Raw genomic sequence first — 18490 nt, 5'->3', positions numbered from 1 at the left:
TACTTATTTATGAAGCCTTAGACACCCCCGCCCCAGCAGCTTGTGAGGTCTACATGATCATCACCCTTGTTTTATTTATTTTTTAATTTTTGGAGTTTAGGTAAATTTTATTCTAAACGGGATAAGAAAACTGAATAGTAACAAAAGCAGTTAACTATTAAACTTAATTACTGATTCAGTAAGCTTAAAATCCTTTTTGTTTTTTTTTAAAAATCCTATCTTTTTTAAAACCACTCAATGATTTTTAATATTTAATACAATCAAACCTAGTGAAAGCTCTTTTTATCTAAACCTTTAAAATGACTGGAAAACTAAAACTTAATTCCCATTCATGACTGCATTGCACTCTCTCTAATTCAATAATCTATATCTTCCTAAAGATGTTGTGGCTTGTAGCAAGGTAGTTTCTTCCTCTCCACCCTAAGTTCACTCAATTTTCTCCTTTGTTTTCAGTTTTTCATTTTCTCCTACAATAACTTCATATTTCTCTTTCATTTTTTTCCAGTTTTAAGCAAAGCAGCTCTATTTCTGGATTTTCTGAGGTAGCAGCTCCCGAGTGATGCTTCAAAAGCAATCCAAAGCACTATGAGGTTTCTTTGGTTCTTTGTGTATGTCCAGCACTCCCAACTTTTCCAAGTACCTCTGGAACTGCTCGGCAGTTTTGTAATGAGATATAGTGAACAGCAGCAGTGACCTCCCCATTTTATTATTTTTTTATTTTATGTTTTCACCCCCACTTTACCGGCGAGGCATCTGCGGCAAAGGAGGGGCCATCACCTCCCTCAGAGTATTTAGCCTTCTTTTCCCCACATCTGGATCGTCCAAGCCTGGAGACCCTGCAGTGCAACAGAGAATTCTGCACCCAGATCCCACAGGACACCCAGCCCAGGATCTGGGATCAGCCTGAGCCTCTTTGGGCCCCGCTTCAGTCTATCCCGCACACCCCCTCAACAGGCCAACTACAGCGCCCTAATCCATGGATGCCAGGCCCTGGCCCTGGGCAGCAACTTCCGTTTCAAGGTGGTTTCTAAGGTTCCCACCATAGGATTGTGGCAGCTGCTGCTGGGCAGAGTCAGCGTCTATGGAGGGCAGTGGCTCCAAAGCCTGGGGAGTGAGGATGGAGTCTGAGTCACTCGGCCTAGATTAGAGTCTTGCGTGTGCTGTGTGGCCCCAGGCCAGCCACTAGCCCTCTCTGAACCTCACTGAGGCTCACTGAAATAAGTCAATAGGACAGCCATGTCACTCAGGGTGGCCACGGGGATTCAGGGCATCGCGTGAGTGTCTGGAAAGAACAGGCTGAGTATGCAGTAAATGCTTAATAACCAGCCGTCATGGTGGCAATCGTCAATCTTCTCTGTAAGAGGAGGCAGATGTTCCTGTTTCTCCCTGGGAACCGAACCTGGGGGTCTGCCTTAGGTCCCCCAGGAGCAGCATTGGGAATCTAGCCGCCTGAGCAAAGCTGTCCTCCAGACCGTCCTGCCAGCCAGGCCCCAAAGCCCCAGTTTCAGGACATCCTTGCATCTGCTTTCTGTCCTTCAAGAGCAGCTCTGTGTCCAGGGCTGGCTTAGAGGCACGCAGAGGCAGCTCCATCTTCTCCTTGAGAGGCCCAAGTGTGCCCATGTCAGCTCCCTCGCCTTTCTCCCAGGATATGTTCACCATCAGGGCCTCTTGTGGAGACACCTCCTCTGGGAAGTCTGCTGGGCTGGTCCACTGCCAAACCTGGAGAGGGAGGGTAGGGTCAAGGCTGTGGGAGGGGCCTTATTTCTCATCTGCACAAGGATGGAGTGGACCAGGTCCTTTCTGGCTAAATTCTTTAAAATCTTGAAGCCAATTCAAGGATCAATAGGAAGGGGTCCCCATTTCTCTTTGGAAAACTCTCTCTTCCTCTGATGAGTGATGTGGTTGGGCAGGGCAGTAGCCCCAGGCTGGTTGTTGCCATCAGCATGTGATCCTGGCCCAGTCAATCAGAGCATTCCAGCCCCCTGGTTCCAGTGATAGGCTCACGGATGGGCATGTGACCCAAGCTGGGCCAAGCAGTGATGGTGCAGAATTTTGCTGCAGTTAATGGGAGAAAGGGATACCCTATTTCCACAAGAGGAAGGCTGAACCTGCCCGGAAAAGAAGCCTGCAGGAAAGCAAGCACCCCAAAGAGATGGAGTCCTAGTTCCTGGATCCAGCCATGCCTGAAGCCCGCAACCTTAGAATTTTTTTCCATCAGGTTATGTTGTGAAGTCACTTGAGTTCTGTTTCTGCTACTAGGAAATGATCCACATGAGGGTCACTCTGGGTTTCTATTTGCTTGTCTATAAAATAGGGTAGGGTTTTTTTTGTTTTTGTTTTTGTTTTTTTGAGTCCTTGCACCAGTGGTTTGGAAAGAATAAAATGAGTTAATGCATGGCCATTACTCTTGAGAGCCCTAATCCAGATATGGACCCAATGAAGAAGACCTGGAATTAGAAAGAGGGGCCCTTACCTGCTTCCCCTGGCTGCCAGAGAACTTGATGGCAGTGCTGGCACCAGGTGTGGGCAGGGGTGGGCACAGGTGCCTTGCAGCCCTGGGGAGAGAGGGGGACTGGTCAGTGCTGTTTGTTCTCACGTTTCAATTGTTCTGACTTATTTTCATCTCCATTAGGTTACAATATGGGGAGTGAAGATGTAGCTAAGGGGTCAGAGGAGAGGGAAACTGACAGACCCAGGTTGAAATTCCAGCACTGTTGGATGCCCTGGGCCTGACTATCTGGGCCTCAGTTTCCTCATCTTGAAAGTGGACATAAAAACCTATTTTGAGTTAACAATTATTATTATTCATACTATCACTATTACAGATCATCTCAGGGGAGGGGGTGCAAGTTACCTGTTCAAGCCGCGGTACCCAAAGATTCCCAGGAGAAGGATGCTCACGAAACTCCCCAAAGATGCGAGGAAGATGGACCAGTCGGACAACTCAGAAACCTGGACTTCTAGGAGCAGAAGAGCTTGGGCTGAGGGAGACACCCCTTCTGCCTCTCACTGAGGAGGGAACTGGGAGGGGCGGGCCCTCCATCAACTCACTGCTGACCCTGACACAACATGAGCCCCTCTGAGCCTGTTTCCTCCTCTGGGAAGTGGGGCCCTGTGACTATGGGATAAAGCCCTGGCACACGTTATTAAGTGCTCAGGGCACGGTAGCTCCGATCACCTGCAGGGGGGCTTGTGTGGTTGGTCCCCTGGACCCAGACCTGCCCACCACACACCTAATCTGACTCACTGCTTCTCTTACAACCAGATTTCACTGCAAGGACAACAGGTAGGGACTATGGCAAAAGCAGGGGTCATTCGGTCCCCAAATCTCCCACTTCCACATGCCCCAAGACAACAGAGCCCACCGACTTCCTTATGCTTGTGATGAGAGATGTTCATTCATATTCATTCATTCGCTCAGTAAATACCCACCCCTGCTCCCTCCCTCTCCCCAGTAGCTCCAAGGTTGGGGGAGGCAGAGCCCAGAAAGACACCCCCACCTGCTCCCAAGGTGTCAGGCCAGGTAGGCGGGGCAGTCACAGCTGGAGGGGAAGGGAATGCCCCAGAAGGAAGCCTGGAAGGCTTCCTGAAGGAGTGAGCTTTTGCGCTGAGTCATGAAGGGTGAATAGGAGTTTGGCAAGGAGATCAAACATTCTAGGCAGAGGCCTGCAAGGGCAAGAACATGGGAGTGTGAGGAAAGCTTTATGGGAGGAAGATACAGCAGAGGAAGCTGGTGAAGGAGAGGGGAGCAGGTCAGCCTGTGACTGGCTCCTGAGGGAGATTCATGGGGAGCAATGGAAATTTGGAGGGTCAGGGCAGAAATGCTTGTTGATGTGGGATGTGGGGCAATGCATGCTGGGTAAATACAGGGTCCACCCCCCCACCCTGCTCCACTCAGGCTTCCCTTGTGGCTCAGATCGTAAAGAATCTGCCCGCTGAAGTAAGCCAGAAAGATAAAGAACATTACAGCATACTGACACATGTATATGGAATTTAGAAAGGTGATAACGATAACCCTATATGCAGAACAGAAAAAGAGACACAGAAACACAGAACAGACTTTTGAACTTTGTGGGAGAATGTGAGGGTGGGATATTTCAAAAGAACAGCATGTATACTATCTATGGTGAAATAGATCACCAGCCCAGGTGGGATGCACGAGACAAGTGCTCGGGCCTGGTGCACTGGGAAGACCCAGAGGAATCGGGTGGAGAGGGAGGTGGGAGGGGGGATCGGGATTGGGAATACATGTAAATAAAAAAAAAAAAATACAACAAACTACTGCCTGTAACAAAAAAAAAAAAAAAAAAGAATCTGCCCGCAATGCAGGACACCCATGTCTGATCCCTGGGTCGGGAAGATCCCCTGGAGGAGGAAGTGGCAACCCCCTCCAGTATGCTTGCCTGGAGAAGCCCATGGACAGAGGAGCCCGGCGGGCTACAGTCCACGGAGTCACAAAGAGTCGGACACGCCTGAGCATCTTGTCACTCACTCACCAATGGTGAAACGCAGGGGCTGGCTCCAGGCGCCCCGCCACTTGGCCGTGTCTGCACGGACCCGCACCTGGTAAGCCGTGCCAGCCTGCAGGTCTTGGAGGGTGACCTGGGTCTCTGTGGGCTTCACGTGCAGCTCTGTGGACGGGAGGCAGCCGTGAACCCCAGACCCCCTTTATTCTGGGCTCCACCCTGGGAGGTGAGGATGGGGGTGGGGGCTCACGGTCATTTTGTGGGAAACTCTTCCCTAAATGCACCCATTCACCTCAAGTTTATTTGGAAAAAACATTCTTCATCAAAATATTCAGCAAATGATGCTGTTTTTCTCAAATTCTGACCAGTTCGCCCTTCCCTCACTCCTAGCCCACTCTCTGCCAGCCGCATGTGCCTTCTCCTCAGAGCTCCCTAAAGGCATCAGGCTCCATCCTCAACCTCAGGGCCTTTGCACGGGCTGACTCCCTGGCCTGCTTTACCCTTTCCCCAGATGACTGCATGGTTTCCTCCCCCACCTCTTTCCCATCTTTCAGGTCAGGGTCAGGGTTACCTTTGTCTGAGTTGCTCCCCCTCCCCAGGGTCCCCACCACCTCAGCACACAGTAGGACCTCAACAAGTGTTTGTGGAATGGGCTGACTTAAAAAATAAAGCACCTTATAAAAATCTTTAAAATGAGAAAACAATTGGTGGTGGTTGTCCAGAAGAAAAACTTTCCTAGAACCCTAAATCCATATTCTTCGTAAATACCCAAGAGGAATATTCTTCAAAAGAAATTTCAGGGAAGTCGGTACATTTGGCCAAATGGGCAATTGGTGCATGAATCTTCAGTAATTTGGCTTTTGGCAAATTGGTTTTCAGAAAACAGGGCTTTTTCTGTCTGTGCCGGAATACGTCACCAACTCCCATTAGGCTTCATTTATCCCCTCTAAGGGGCTTCCCAGGTAGGTAAAGAATCTACCTGTTGGAGATGCAAGAGATTCAGGTTCCATCCCTGGGTCAGGAAGATCCCCTGGAGGAGGAAATGGCAACCCACCCCAGTGTTCTTGCCTGGAGAATCCCATGGATAGAGGAGCCTGGCGGGCTATGGTCCACGGGGTCGCAAAGAGTCAGACGTGACCGAGCTCCTAACAGTGCATGCACGAATGCACACACTCCCTCTAAGCATCATAGGATGACCAAACTGGTGGCAGGATGTCCATGTCTGAATCGGGAGGGCCCCCATCACCCCCATCCCCCCGTCCCCCCTCCCCTCGCCCGGGCATCATGCCTTGCCCTGTGCTGAGCTTGAGCAGAGAAGGCAGGAAGTACACCCATGGTCTTGCTGGCCTGGCCTGTGGCTGCAAGAGATGGATGGCTGAGGCTGTATCTGCAAGACTGTGTTAACCAGTGGGAGAATGAGGCTCCCAGTGCAGGAAATGACAGGAAGATCCAGCCATGGTGAGACCTGCCCTGCACATCCTCATTTCTTTCCCTCTTATGCGGCAGGAAGGGGCACCTGAGTTCAAATCCAGGCTTGCTTAACCTTTGGGCAGGTGAATCCCTCTGCAGGCCTCAGTTTCCCCATCTGTGGAATGGGGACAGTCATTCCTGCTCCATGGGAGTTGCTGTCAGGGCCAATCAAACAATGAGTCCAACTCTATCATTTTATGGGTGGGGAAACCAAGGCCCAGAGAGGGACAGTGAGGTGCCAGGGTCACACAGCAAGGCAGACTCAAGCCCAGACCCCTTCCTCCCCCAGCCAGGCCCCTGCTGCCTCACCTACCAGATACTTGGTTGCTATCCTCCTCCTGGCAGTACACAACGTACTCCTTCAGGACGCCAGGGCAGGTGCTCAGCAGAGATGGCGTCCAGTCCACAGACACGGAATCCTGGCTGAGTTTCTTCACCGACACGTGCTGTGGGCTTCCGGCCTCTGAGGCTGCGATCACACCATTGCCATGGTCATTTCCAAGGGTGCTGGCTCAGCATGTTCTGCCTGCCCAGCTGGTACCGTCCAGAGGCCCAGGGAACCGTGACCACCAAGTCCATGGGCCTGGGTTCAAATTCTGGCTGCACTACTCTGGTACCATCACTTCTCTCTGAGCCTCGGTTTTCTTACCTATAAAATGGGGCAGTGCCTCTTGGGGTGTCTTAGAAGTCGACTGAGCTGACTTTTTTTTTTGGCCTCTCTATGAGGCATGTGGGATCTTAGTTCCCTGACCAGGGATTGAACCCTGCAGTAGAAGCAGAATCTTAACCACTGAACCACCAAGGATGTCCTGACTGAGCTGACTTCTAAGTATCTGGCTTTTGACCAGCACCTGATGGGCAGTAGGTGCCTCTAAATGGTATTCCCCATTCCTTATACCCAAGGACCACTGCTGAATCCCTAGAGGAGAGCACCCTGCAGGTTTGGGCCACTCACCATTGCCTCCAAAATGGTAGGTGGACAAGACTGTAGACCACGAGGTTGGCTTCTCTGGGTGTGCAGAGGCAAAGATGGAGATGCGGTAACACGCCTTCTGTTCCAATGTCCCAGATTCTTGGCTCCAGCTGTGAGTTGCTGGAAGGATTAGCAAGGGCCAGGCCAGTAAATAGATTGTGTCCCCACCTTTGCATCTGTGCAATCTGCCAGGAACTTTTAGAGCACTCCTACGTATGCCTCAAAACCCTTGCACCAATGTCCCCTCCTCCAGGACTCCTCCAGGATTCCTTCCTTTTGCCCTCTCCCGAAGGATCCCCACCTTCTCCAGCACAGCTCTTACTCCATGGTGCCAGGGGTGTCTGTGTCCAGCCTGTCTCCCCTGGCTGGAAGCTCTTGGAGGGCCAGGCTAAGACTGAGGATTTTGGGAGACCTGGCCAAGACCAGGGCAGAGAGCAAGAGGCTGCCTGGGCCATTCAGCACCCCCTCTTTCCCTCCAGAGGCCTCATTAATTTGCCACTAGCATCTTGCTAGTTGCCACCTTTCCTGGCACCAGTGAGTGTTTAACAAACACCCTGGGATGTGAGACTCATTTCCTGCCAGGGTGCAACCTGCCCAGGGCTGAGCCCTGGCAAACCAGGATTGCAGCAGGAAACTCCAGACTTCCGCGCGCGTAGGAGGGTCTGACAGGTCTTGGCCTGTCCCCACTTCTGTGCGACCTTGAGCAAGTAGCAAGACCTCTCTGGGCCTCAGATACCCCACGTGGAGGATGCCTACAGGTTTGAGTTGACTGGGAGCTCTGATGGAGGATGCAGGGTAACCAAAACTACGGTACCCATTCCAGCGGCGTCCGGGTCCTGGGGTGCCGTCACGATGCAGGTGGCAAGGTTCTCCTCCTGGCCCTGGAGCTGCCACTCAATGCAGTACCTCATCCCCTGGGCCCGGGCTGGCCAACGTATGGTGGTCCCGTTGGCTCCGGCCGTGATATTCAGAAGCCCTGGTTCTGGAAGAAAACAACGGAGGCCCATCAGACTGGCGATCTTATGCCCCGCCCGCACCCACCCACCCAAGGCTCTGAGAGCCCCATCCCACTCTCTTGACAAACTCTAACCCCCAGGGGCCGGCAGTGTTTGTATCTGACTGTCTCCCCACGCTGGGGGCTGCCGAGTTGGGGTCTCAGCACCAAGGGGACAGCAGCGGCCGTTTGAATGAATCGAGTCCTCCCCCAGCCTGACCACGGGTTCTCTGCCAAGATGCCCACCATCAGAGCTCCCTATGCTACCACTTCTACCCTGCCAGGCTGGTAAGCGACGCTCCAGCAGATGCCTGGCCGCCCACCACCCGCCTCGCCCTGCGGCCGTGGGTGGCTGTGGTGGGGGAGGGGCGTCCTCGTCGGACCAGCGCTCCGAGGACACACCCACTGAGCCCTCTTGGGCTCATCTCTGCCACTCCCTACAGCAAGCGTATCTGCACCAACCTGAGAGGTGGGTACTGCTTCCAGTTCTAGAGAGAACAGCTATCATTTACTGAGTTCTGACTGTATGCACCAGGCCAGGGCTGTTTTATGGTCACCATGATCAATGATATAAATCATATCAATATCATGCCACATCATTTCAAATTATATCAATGATATAAAAACTGAGGCTCAAAGACAGAGAGCCACCAGCTCAAGGTCACATAGCAAGGCCATGGCCCAAACCAGACCAGGAACTGACAGACTCCCTGACGTGCCACCCTGGCAAGTGGCTGCATCTGCCTGAGCCTCAGTCGTCCCATCTCTGAAATGGGCATCATCGTAACCACCCTGCCGGGTGCTCAGTAGGATCAGGACTAAGGTGAAGCAAGCAGGGCACTTATCTCTGGCATGAAATTTAAGGAGGTGTCAAAGAATTCAGTCATCAGTGTCAATGCTCTTTTAATGCACTATTTTTTTAAAAATAGAAATGAATGGAAAAATATGTACTGAGTACTATTCAGGATTGCCAAACAATGGAAACAGCTTAAATGTTCATCAGAGGAAAAACTGACAAATGAAATGTGGCCCATCCACACAGAGAAATATTAGCCATAAAAAAGGATGAAGCATGACATGTGATACAATGTGGTTAAATTCTGGAGACATCAGGCTGAGTGAAAGAAACCAGACACAAAAGATCACAAAGCATATGATCAGTTTCTATGAAAAAGTCCAGGAAAATCCACAGAGACAGAAAGGAGATTAATGATAATCAGAGGCTGGGGGAGGGGATGGGAAGTCACTGCTAGTGGGGACAGGGTCTCCTTCTGGGGGTGATGAAATGTCCTGGAACTAGATGAGGTGATGGTTGTATAACACTGTGAATGTAATTAGTGCACCAAATTGTGCTTGCTAAAATGGTTCATTTTGATATGTGAACCTTCCCTCAATAAAATATTTGTGTATATGCATACACATAGATCTTGATTTTTTAAATTTTAGATTTATTTTTTATTGGGGTAATGTTGGTTTATAATAGTATATGTTTCATGAGTACAGCATTATATTTCAACTTCTGAATAGCCTACTGTGTGCTCACCGTAGAAAATTTAGTTTCCATCTATCACTATAGAGTTGATCCTCTTTATCTCTCCCCTCTTCCACCTCTTCCCCTCTGGTAACCACTACTGTTTTCTCTCTGCCTACGTGTTTGTTTTGGTCTGTCCATTTATTTACTTGGTTAGTCAGTTAGTTTGTTTGGTTTGTTGGTTGGTTTTTATATTCCACAGCTGAGAGAAATGATAGCGTATCTGTCCTTCTCCATCTGACTTATTTCACTAAGGATAATATCCTCAAGGTCCATGCCTGTTGTCACAAATGCCAGCATTTCATTCTTTTTTATGGCTGAGCAGTTTTCCATTGTATACATGAACCACATCTTTTTGCTCCATTGACGATCATTTAGGATGTTCCCATATCTTGGCTATTGTGAATAACGCTGCCATGAACATGGGGGTGCATATATTGTTTCCAATTATGTTTTTCTTTGCTCTGGATAAATACACAGAAGCAGAATTGCTGAATCATATAGCGCAAAGATGGTAAAGAATCTGCCTGCAATGTAGGAGGCCTGGGTTTGATCCCTGGGTTGGGAAGATCCCCTGGAGAAGGGAATAACTACCCACTCCAGTATTTTTGTTTGGAGAATTCCATGGACAGAGGAGTCTGGCAGGTCCATGGGGCCGCAGAGTCAGACACGACTGAGCAACTAACACTTTCACTTTTCACGGTAGTCCTAGTCTTAACCTTTTGAGGAATCTGCCTTCTGTTTTCCCTGGTAGCTGCACCAATTTACATTCCTGCCAATAGCGTGCAAGGATTCCTTTTCATCCACATCATCACCATTGATTTTTTCATTATATGTAAATATATATATATATTTAATATATGTATGTGCATGCGTGCATGCTAAGTCGCTTCAGTTGTGTCCAGCTCTGTGACCCTATGGACCATAGCCTGCCAGGCTCCTCTGTCCATGGGATTATCTGAGCAAGGATACTGGAGTGGGTTGCCATGCGGTCCTCTGGGTGATCTTCCCGACCCAGGGATGGAAACTGCTTTGGCAAGCAGGTTCTTTACCACTAGCGCCACCTGGAAAGCCCTTAATATATGTATGCCTGTATATAAAGTGAGCAAATTGCCTAGATTTTAAATGAAGACAGGATCAACCCTGTTCTTGTACAACCCGGCCTCACTTGACACCCTGGTCCTGCCCCTGGTCCCAGTAAAACTTTATTTACAAAAACAAATGTTTGACCTGAGCTGTAGTTTGCCCGTGAGATTATTTTTTGAACTATTACATTATAACACTATGCCTTTTTAAACACACTATGCATTTTTGATTACTAACTTTCGATACACTCCTAAATTAGACACCCCCTTAAATTTTTGTGCTTCGCTTGCCTCATCTAGTCTAGCTGAGGTTCAGAGTATGTGCTCAGCTCCAAGGGGCCCTCCCACCACCCAGCCAAAGGCACCTGAGTGGGTGCAGGCAGGAATGTTCCATGTCTGATTGGGGCCAAGGCCAAAGCGATTCCGGGAAATGACGGCCAGATCGTAGGCACCACCCGAGAGGACAAGCTTTTTCTTCAGGCGCAGAGTCCTCCTGGCCTTGGTCTTGCATGGGCAGGACAGCATGTGCAGGTGGACGTGGTAGGTCACCTCCACGCCAGAGTCAGGCCCAAGGCAGCCTTCCGGAAGCTCCAGCTGGGGCAGCTGTGAGTGTCAGAGATGGTTTTTTGGGGACCCGAACATGCTCCTTGTCCCCATGGGTTGACATCAGGAATCAGCCCGTGAGCACAGACTCATCCACAGGCCCACATGATGACTTGAGCAAAAATTTACAAACTAGTAAACCTCAGGGCTGGCAGCACTGTTGGGAAACGGACACATTCACTGATCATTGGTTTGGGGGAAGAATAATTTGGAAAAACCCACTGAAAGCCAGGGGAAAAAAGTTTCCATCTTTGAACCCAGTTACCTCAAGTCTGGAAATTTTTTCTAAGAAAAAGAATTCAAATTATAGGAAACCTAGGAAGAGAAGGAGCTTCGCTATAACTTTACTGTGACAGGTCACTGGGGATCTGGCTGAATCAATTATGGTGAAATCAGGGCTTGAAACCTATGTTTTTGTCCCTGACTCAGGCAGGAAACTTTTCCTCTGTGCCTTAGTTTCCTTCTCTGTAAAACAGGTACATTTGACTATACTTAATGAGTTGTTTGGGGGACTTCAAAGAGATTATCTCCCATCCAGACCAACAGAATCAGCTACTTCCTGGCCTCCCAGCGTCCACCCGAGCCCCCCACAATTTATTCTCCTGATGGCCACCAGAGGGAGCCTGTGAACACCTGAGTCCAGCCATATTCCTCAGCTCACACACCTCCCATGGCTCCCCATTACCTTCAGATTTCAACCTACAGTCTTTCTGGTCTCAATCACCTTCACAGTTCATCTCCCTGAATTTTACACACTTCCACTGTAGCCTCTTGTTTCCTTCTCTCTCTTCCCAGGCTAACCCACAGCCCAGTGACAACCCTGTTACCTGCTCACTCAAGGTCACCTGCCTCCTCCCATCTGAGCGAAGATGCTCTATTGAGAAGTTCATCGCAGCCTGTGGAGGGGTTTCTGCAATGAGACAGCAAGACGGTGACACTGGGGGTGGTTCCCTTGCTGACAACCTCCCTCAGACCCTGGATGGAGACATGGGACCTTTTCCCTTCCCCCCATGAAACACAGGATTCCGTGGGCTACATAGTTTTCAGAATCTGCAAACACGGAGATCCACCTCATGAGGGTGGATATACTTGATGCAATTGGCTAAAAATGGTTCAAACGGTCAATTTTATATAATGTCCTTTTTTTTTAATACTACAGATTTTTTAAAAAAAAATCTGGAAGCAACTACTGGAGTTGTTTCCCAGCAGATACACTCTTGGGAGGGCAGGAGGAAGCTCCAGTTAGTTCAAAGGGTGGGGGCCAAATATTGACAGTTACCCCATCTCCCCCTTCCACCCCCCACCTTGGGCTACATCTCCCCTCTGGAACTGCCCAGGCTCCAGCGCCCTGTGTTGTTTGGGAAAATCCATCTTCACAACACAGCCACTTGCACCCATCAACTCCTTGTTCAGCTTTCCGAGGACAAAACCCACCAAACTAATTGGAAGGAGAGAAGGACCAAGAAATGTTTTCTTTTTAGATTGTGGGTTGGCTGCATTCTATAAAGTGGAACTTGCTCACTGCCCTGTCACCTGGCACCAGTTTCCCCTAATTTCTCCCGCCACCTTATTTCTAACACCATCACCTTATTTCTAATCCCACTACCATCTTTCGGATGCCTGTCTCCCTTCCTGGGGCCCAGGGTTTTCTCACCAGGGGGGATGCACACAGGGCTGCTCCAAGTGCTCCACGGACCTCCGGGGACCCCTGGCCCCAGACGCCGCCGCAGCTGGAATTCCTGGGCCATGTCCGTCTCCAAGGGGCAGAGGCATGACTCTGAGGAGAAGCAGAACAAACCTCAGGCCAAGGGGCTGTCCCATAGCTAGGAGTGCCCGGAGCTTGGGATGGTCACTTAGCCATCATGTACATATTGTGCACTTATTGAGCATCAACTGCGTCCATTAACTGCGTGCCAGACCCTGGGGACAAGGACTGTCAGAATAGGCCAGGTCCTGTGTTCTGGGGCCTCAAGGATCACCCACATCTTACACTGTCTGGGGTTCGAGTCTTAGCAATACCATTCCTTGGGGTGTGACCTTGGCCAATGGCTTCTCAAGCCCAAGCCTGTGTTTCCTCCCCTGTGAAATGGGAATCATCCAATATTGAACTACAAAGAGGCGAGGCACAAACAAGTCTACAAAGAATTCAGCCCTGGGCCTAAGACCAGTCGGGGCTTCTCCAGTGGCTCTGCAGTAAAGAAGCTGCCTGCAATGCGGGAATTGCAGGAGACGCAGTTTTGATCCCCGCATTGGGAAGATCCCATGGAGGAGGGCTTGGCAATCCGCCCAGTGGTCTTGCCTGGAGAATCCCATGGACAGAGGAGCCTGGTGGGCTACAGTCCATAGGGTCGCAGAGTCAGACATGACTGAAGTGACTTAGCATAGCACACAGTGGGTGCCTAATTAATGCTAACTTGCTGCTTCTGTCACTGTTCATTATTCTCACCAAAGCCAGCATCATCCTGATGTCCACAGTCACCCTAAAATGAGATCATATTTATACATGATTTTACATTTGGTGTTGAAAATATTAGTTAACTCTTTTGAAATCTTCAACAGTTATTTTGCTAAATGCCACACAGAACCCTGGATTGGATCTGGGATCAGCAAGAGGACATCCTCGGAAAAGCAAATGAAGGACTTCCACAGTGATCCAGTGCTTGGGAACCCGCCTTCTAACTCAGGGGATGCAGGTTCAATCGCTGGTTTGTGCGAGCAAGGGCAGTCATAATCAGATCTTCAAATCAGAGACAGACCCCAGAGGCTAAATATGGGGCAAGAGTAGAGGCCAGGTGGAAGGGGTGATAGATGCAGAGACTGCAAAGCTGATGGGGGAAATGTGAAGGTGCCCTGTGCCCTGAGCAAACCGCTGATCTCGGAATAAACTCACCAGCTTCCATGGGCCGCCAGGTGTGCGGTGCCGGAACTGCACCTCGGCACCGTCCTGGCGGGCTGGGGTCTCCCACTCCATACGCAGCCTCCCTGCCGACTTGGACACCTTGATGTTTCCTGGGGGTGGGTCATATTTAACTGGAAGCAGAGGTGGGGGTTGGGGAAGGGAAGCAGGGGCGTCTGTGAGTTGTTGGTCCTGAAAATCCCAGAAAACCTGCACATGATCCTCCTGGTCCAGAGAAGCCCCCAAGGCCCACCCTAGCAAGTTCCATCTCCGCCTGGGATTCTATGAGTCAAAGAGTCAAGATTTATACACAAGATCCTGTTAGTAAAAATATCTTTAAAATATTAATACTCATTGCTGGCAAAGCTATGGTGAGACATACTTCTGTAAATTGCTGATGAGAGGGTAATTAACTGGTTCTATGTTTCTGGAGGACTATTGGGGAACTCCTGCTAACTTTTTAAACTCATTTCAGGGAGTGAAGTGAGCCTAACTTAAGGAGAGACAACTGTCATCCTTCCTGTCTTTTGGTCATATGGTGTTTGATTCTACCTGAGGGCCCTGGCACTTGCTGCCTGGACCACACTTCCCTACCTTTATTCCTGCTGGACCTTTTTCATCCTTCAAAGGCTCAGCTTGAGCCAAGGGCCTTCCTGATCTGCCAGCAGTATCTCATCATGAGTAATGGTCATGCCTTGTCCATCACCCTACTTGAATCTGGGCTCCATGAGCAGGGACAGGGTTGGGATTAGGGTGAGGAGAGTGAGGCAGGGTGGTACAAATACAGGGTCAGATCCTCTCTTTATTTAAAATCTTGATATTTTGTTCATCATGGCTTCTTCTTTTTTCTTTTTTGCATCAATATTGATTTTTTAAACATTGCATCGTCATACTGTTTATCTTGACTACTGAGGTTTTTGCCACCACCCCCGCCTTAAATTTTGTGGCCAAGGAGGGTGACTCACTCACCCCTGCCTCATCCCAGCCCTGGGCTCTGACCTCCTCTGGCCTTGTCCGTGTCCTTTATGAGTGAGCATGGCACACAGTGGCAGCTCAATACATCTAAACCAAGTGTGTTGTTGACTAACAAAAACAGACCCAGCAGGATCTTGGGAGCACTACAGTATCAAGGAGAAACCAGAGCTACCTAAATGTCCAGCGGCAGGGGATCAGTAAGGGGGCCATGAAAGACTCTGCCAAGTCACAGGGCAGTGTTGGATGGGAAAACAGCTGGCACTATCCAGCCCCTTGCCAGGGGCCCAGAATCCCCCGCCCAGGTCTTGGCCTGGGGACCAGAAGCTTCTCTGGGTGAGGAGAGGGTAGTGGGGAGGAGAACAGGGTGCTGACCTGATCTGTAGAGGTTCAGGGTAATGTTGGGGGACTTCTCTGTCCGGTTGGCGGCCCGGGATTCCACCCAGAGGGTGACATTGTGGAGCACGGATATGCCATCCTGGTCGGAGAACTGCAGCTTGGTGGCCGAGCCTGTGGCAAAGTAGCAACAGCGGCCTGACTGGAGGCTGTGGGAAGGAAGGTGTGGTGCTGAGTCTCAGCGGCCGCAGTGGATGCCGTACATCACATCCCATTGTCCTTTCCTGCCCCCTTCAGCCCTCCTCCCCAGCCTGGGGGCTTCTCGGGGATCAGCCTGGGACTAAGGGTTTTGGAAGACCCCAGAATCTCCTAACAAGGCCTGTCATGAGGGAAGGAAGAAATGAATGGGTGGATGAGTGAATAGAAGTATGAATAAGTGAGAGGGCGAGGATGAAGGACAGAGGGGTCCTAACTGCCGCCCAAACTGGGTACCCACCCGTGCTGAGCGCCCACAACAGGGAGCCCCGGCCGAGGCTCAGGAAGGGGCACAGACCCTGAGAGCAGAGGCGGGGATCGCGGAGCAGAGGGTAGCATCCTCACCAGCATCTGAGGAAGTGGCTGACTCCAGCTGCAGGGCCCTCGTACTCCCAGGAACATTCATAACCAGCGCTGCCGAATACCCTGTAGCAGCTCAGGTCCCGGGGGCCTGAAGCTGAGCCTGGAGGTTTGAGAACAGGCTACAGTGTCAGGGAGGGGGTGTCCCCACACTGACACAACTCAGGGAGGCACCTTGGTGACACTTATGCAACCCAGCATGACCTCAGCTTAAACGCGCTGTGGCTTCCAGCGCCTTCCACTGCCCTTCCCACCTGTCTCCTGCCATCTCCCCTGCACGTCCTGCCCCAGCCACTTCAGCCTCCTCCGTGGTGTTCAAACATATCAGACTCACTCCTACCTCGGGGCCTTTGCAAGCGCTGTGCCCTCTGCCTGAAACGCCCTTGCCCCTGATCGTCACATTCCAATTTCTCCTTCAGAGTCACCGCCTCAAACACTAGGTTATTTGAAGCAGCCCCTTCCCTCTCCACCTCCCATTCTGCTCTGTTTATTTCATTATACACAGGATATGCATTAGTGTGACCGTTGTCCACCACGGCACTAGGCTGGGACCCCAGGAGGACAGCGGGGTTCGCAGCTGACTCCTTCACATCCAGGACCGTGTCTGCACATAGTAACTGTTCAGTAAATATCTCTTGAACAAAAGAACAGGCGAAACACCTGCCCAGGAGCAGATTAGTGAATTTGTTATAAGCGTCAGCGTTCCAGCAATGCTTGCTTCAGGGGAGGCAAAATGTTTAACAGCTGCGTGACCCCACATGCTGACCAGTCAGGACAGACACATACAGTCCTGTGACTCTGTTATGGAGCAAAGCTTACAGAGGTGGATGACTGCGCTGAGTTTGATGAGGACAGGCTGTCAGGATGTCAGGTCAGGGCTCCCAAGACCCCAGTCTTTGGCTGAGCAGGAAGGAGTTAAGGGAGGGGCTGCTAGGGATGGCTCAGTCAGAGCCCAGCACCAGCCCTCCCTCCCACGATGGGGAACTGCCCAGACCTGAGTCAGCATCTGGGTATGGTGGGTTCTGAAAACAGCATCCGATGGTACTGCAGGCTTCAGCTGCAAAGGCAATGAAGAGATAATGACAGTCTCAGCCTTTCACTGCAGAGGGAGAGGCGCTCACCCAGGGATCATCCAGACACCTGTCCGCTTTCCCATCTATGCAGCCCCCATCCATCCACCCACCTTTCTATCCATCCATCCATCCTCCCATCCACTTAGTTATCTATCCAGCCATCTATCTGTCTTTCCATCTATCCGCACATCCATTCACCCATCCATCCATCCACTCATCTATCCATTTACTCACCCATCCACTCATCTGCCCATCCAGTCATCCATCCCTTCACCCATCTGCTTCTCAGACTGCTCCTCTAAAGCAACTCAGGGTCCTCTGCCCCCTCCCTTTTGCTGGTCTCTAGGCCTGCCTGACCTCCAAAAGTCCCGAAACCTTGCTGATCTCCAGTTTACAGAGAGGGAAACTGAGGCACAAGAAACTTATCCAACTTTAAGTTTATGCAACAGCAGAGTTGGGATGACAGTCCAAACTTGGCTCTTAGAAAGGGCTGAGTCCTTTCCCATTGGATTCCACAAGATGGAGAGAGAGTATGTATGTTACACACACTAGATACGATACATATCTATTATACACATACTTGCTCTTTATCCCTTCCTTAGCTATGCCTCACTAAACTCTGGGAAGTGGGAAAGATTCAGAGATTTAGGCCACTCCACCCTGGTGGCTCAGCTGATAAAGAATCTGCCTGCAATTCAGGAGACCCTGGTTCGGTTTCTGGGTCAGGAAGATCCCCTGGAGGAGGGCATGGCAACCCCCTCCAGTATTCTTGCCTGGAGAATCCCCAACGGCAGAAGAGCCTGGTGGGCCACAGTCCCTGGGGTCACAAAGGGTTGGACACAACGGAGTGACTACGCGCAAAGTACAGAAGACAAAATCAAGACCGGGGAGGAAATGCCCAAGTCTGACATCAGAAGCCATAATCACTGACGTCCCATTTGACAGAGGGGAAGACCGAGGCACACAGGACCAACCCTGGACCCCAGTCCACAGCCCCCTACATACACACAGCCCCACCACCCGCAGTGAGAAGAGGTGAATTGTCAGGGTAGGGACTCACCGCCCTGTCTGCGGAGCAAGAAGAGAAGGAGGGCAGCCAGCTTGAACACCCACTGCCCCATCCGGTCCTGGAAGACCTCAGCAGTCGCAGAGGAACTTCTGTGCTGCCGGTGAGGCCCCAGCCACCAGGTCCTTCCTCATCTAGGAGCACGCTGAAGCTAACAAAGAAAGACTAAGGAGATTAAAAAAAAAAAAAAGGTTATGAGACCTGGCCCCTCCCAGGGCAAGTCAAAGTGAAAGAGAAACCCAGGAAGTCAGCTTGGGGGTGGTGGCCTCATCTAGGCCACAAACCCCCCTGAGCCCTAGACCCTGAGCTAGACCCCCTGAGGGTCTGGGGTCTTCTCTGCTGGCTCCAGGTGAGAGCCCCGTGGGTGGCCTGGGGCTCTGTGTACTTGGCTAGGTCTCCAGCCCTCTCTT

General features: G+C 50.8%; 1 protein-coding gene across 2 annotated transcripts; it reads right to left on the bottom strand.

The window, feature by feature from the left end:
- Window positions 1-697: 697 nt before the first annotated feature.
- Window positions 698-18255, bottom strand: IL12RB1 (interleukin 12 receptor subunit beta 1). 2 transcript variants are annotated; one of them, XM_061149861.1, is made up of 16 exons: window positions 18075-18255; window positions 16936-16998; window positions 15927-16044; window positions 15366-15535; window positions 14013-14152; window positions 13569-13602; window positions 12777-12899; window positions 11950-12032; window positions 10885-11122; window positions 7724-7891; window positions 6892-7029; window positions 6250-6405; window positions 4497-4631; window positions 2855-2960; window positions 2474-2555; window positions 698-1719 (listed from the first exon to the last, which is right to left on the bottom strand). In XM_061149861.1, the coding sequence occupies exons 1-16, from the start codon at window positions 18133-18135 to the stop codon at window positions 1345-1347; spliced, it is 2190 nt and encodes a 729-aa protein (XP_061005844.1). In that variant the 5' UTR covers window positions 18136-18255; the 3' UTR covers window positions 698-1344. The 2 variants fall into 2 exon arrangements, with proteins under 2 accessions (XP_061005844.1, XP_061005845.1); XM_061149862.1 differs by lacking the exon at window positions 2855-2960 and having other exon boundaries at window positions 1509-1719.
- Between the last annotated feature and the right edge of the window lie 235 nt (window positions 18256-18490).

This window comes from Dama dama, chromosome 9, assembly GCF_033118175.1.
Source record: "Dama dama isolate Ldn47 chromosome 9, ASM3311817v1, whole genome shotgun sequence".
NCBI classification, from domain to species: Eukaryota; Metazoa; Chordata; class Mammalia; order Artiodactyla; family Cervidae; genus Dama; species Dama dama.
The sequence above is the reverse complement of the archived record's forward strand: the minus strand, read 5'-3'. Positions and strand labels throughout refer to the sequence as shown.

Coding starts and splice junctions, on each gene's coding strand:
- IL12RB1 (XM_061149861.1), bottom strand. CDS start 18,135: ATGGGGCAGTGGGTGTTCAAGCTGGCTGCCCTCCTTCTCTTCTTGCTC. Junction 7,892..10,884: donor TCCTGCCTGCACCCACTCAG/GTGCCTTTGGCT, acceptor GTTTTCTTCCAG/AACCAGGGCTTCTGAATATC. Junction 4,632..6,249: donor GGATAGCAACCAAGTATCTG/GTAGGTGAGGCA, acceptor TCCCGTCCACAG/AGCTGCACGTGAAGCCCACA.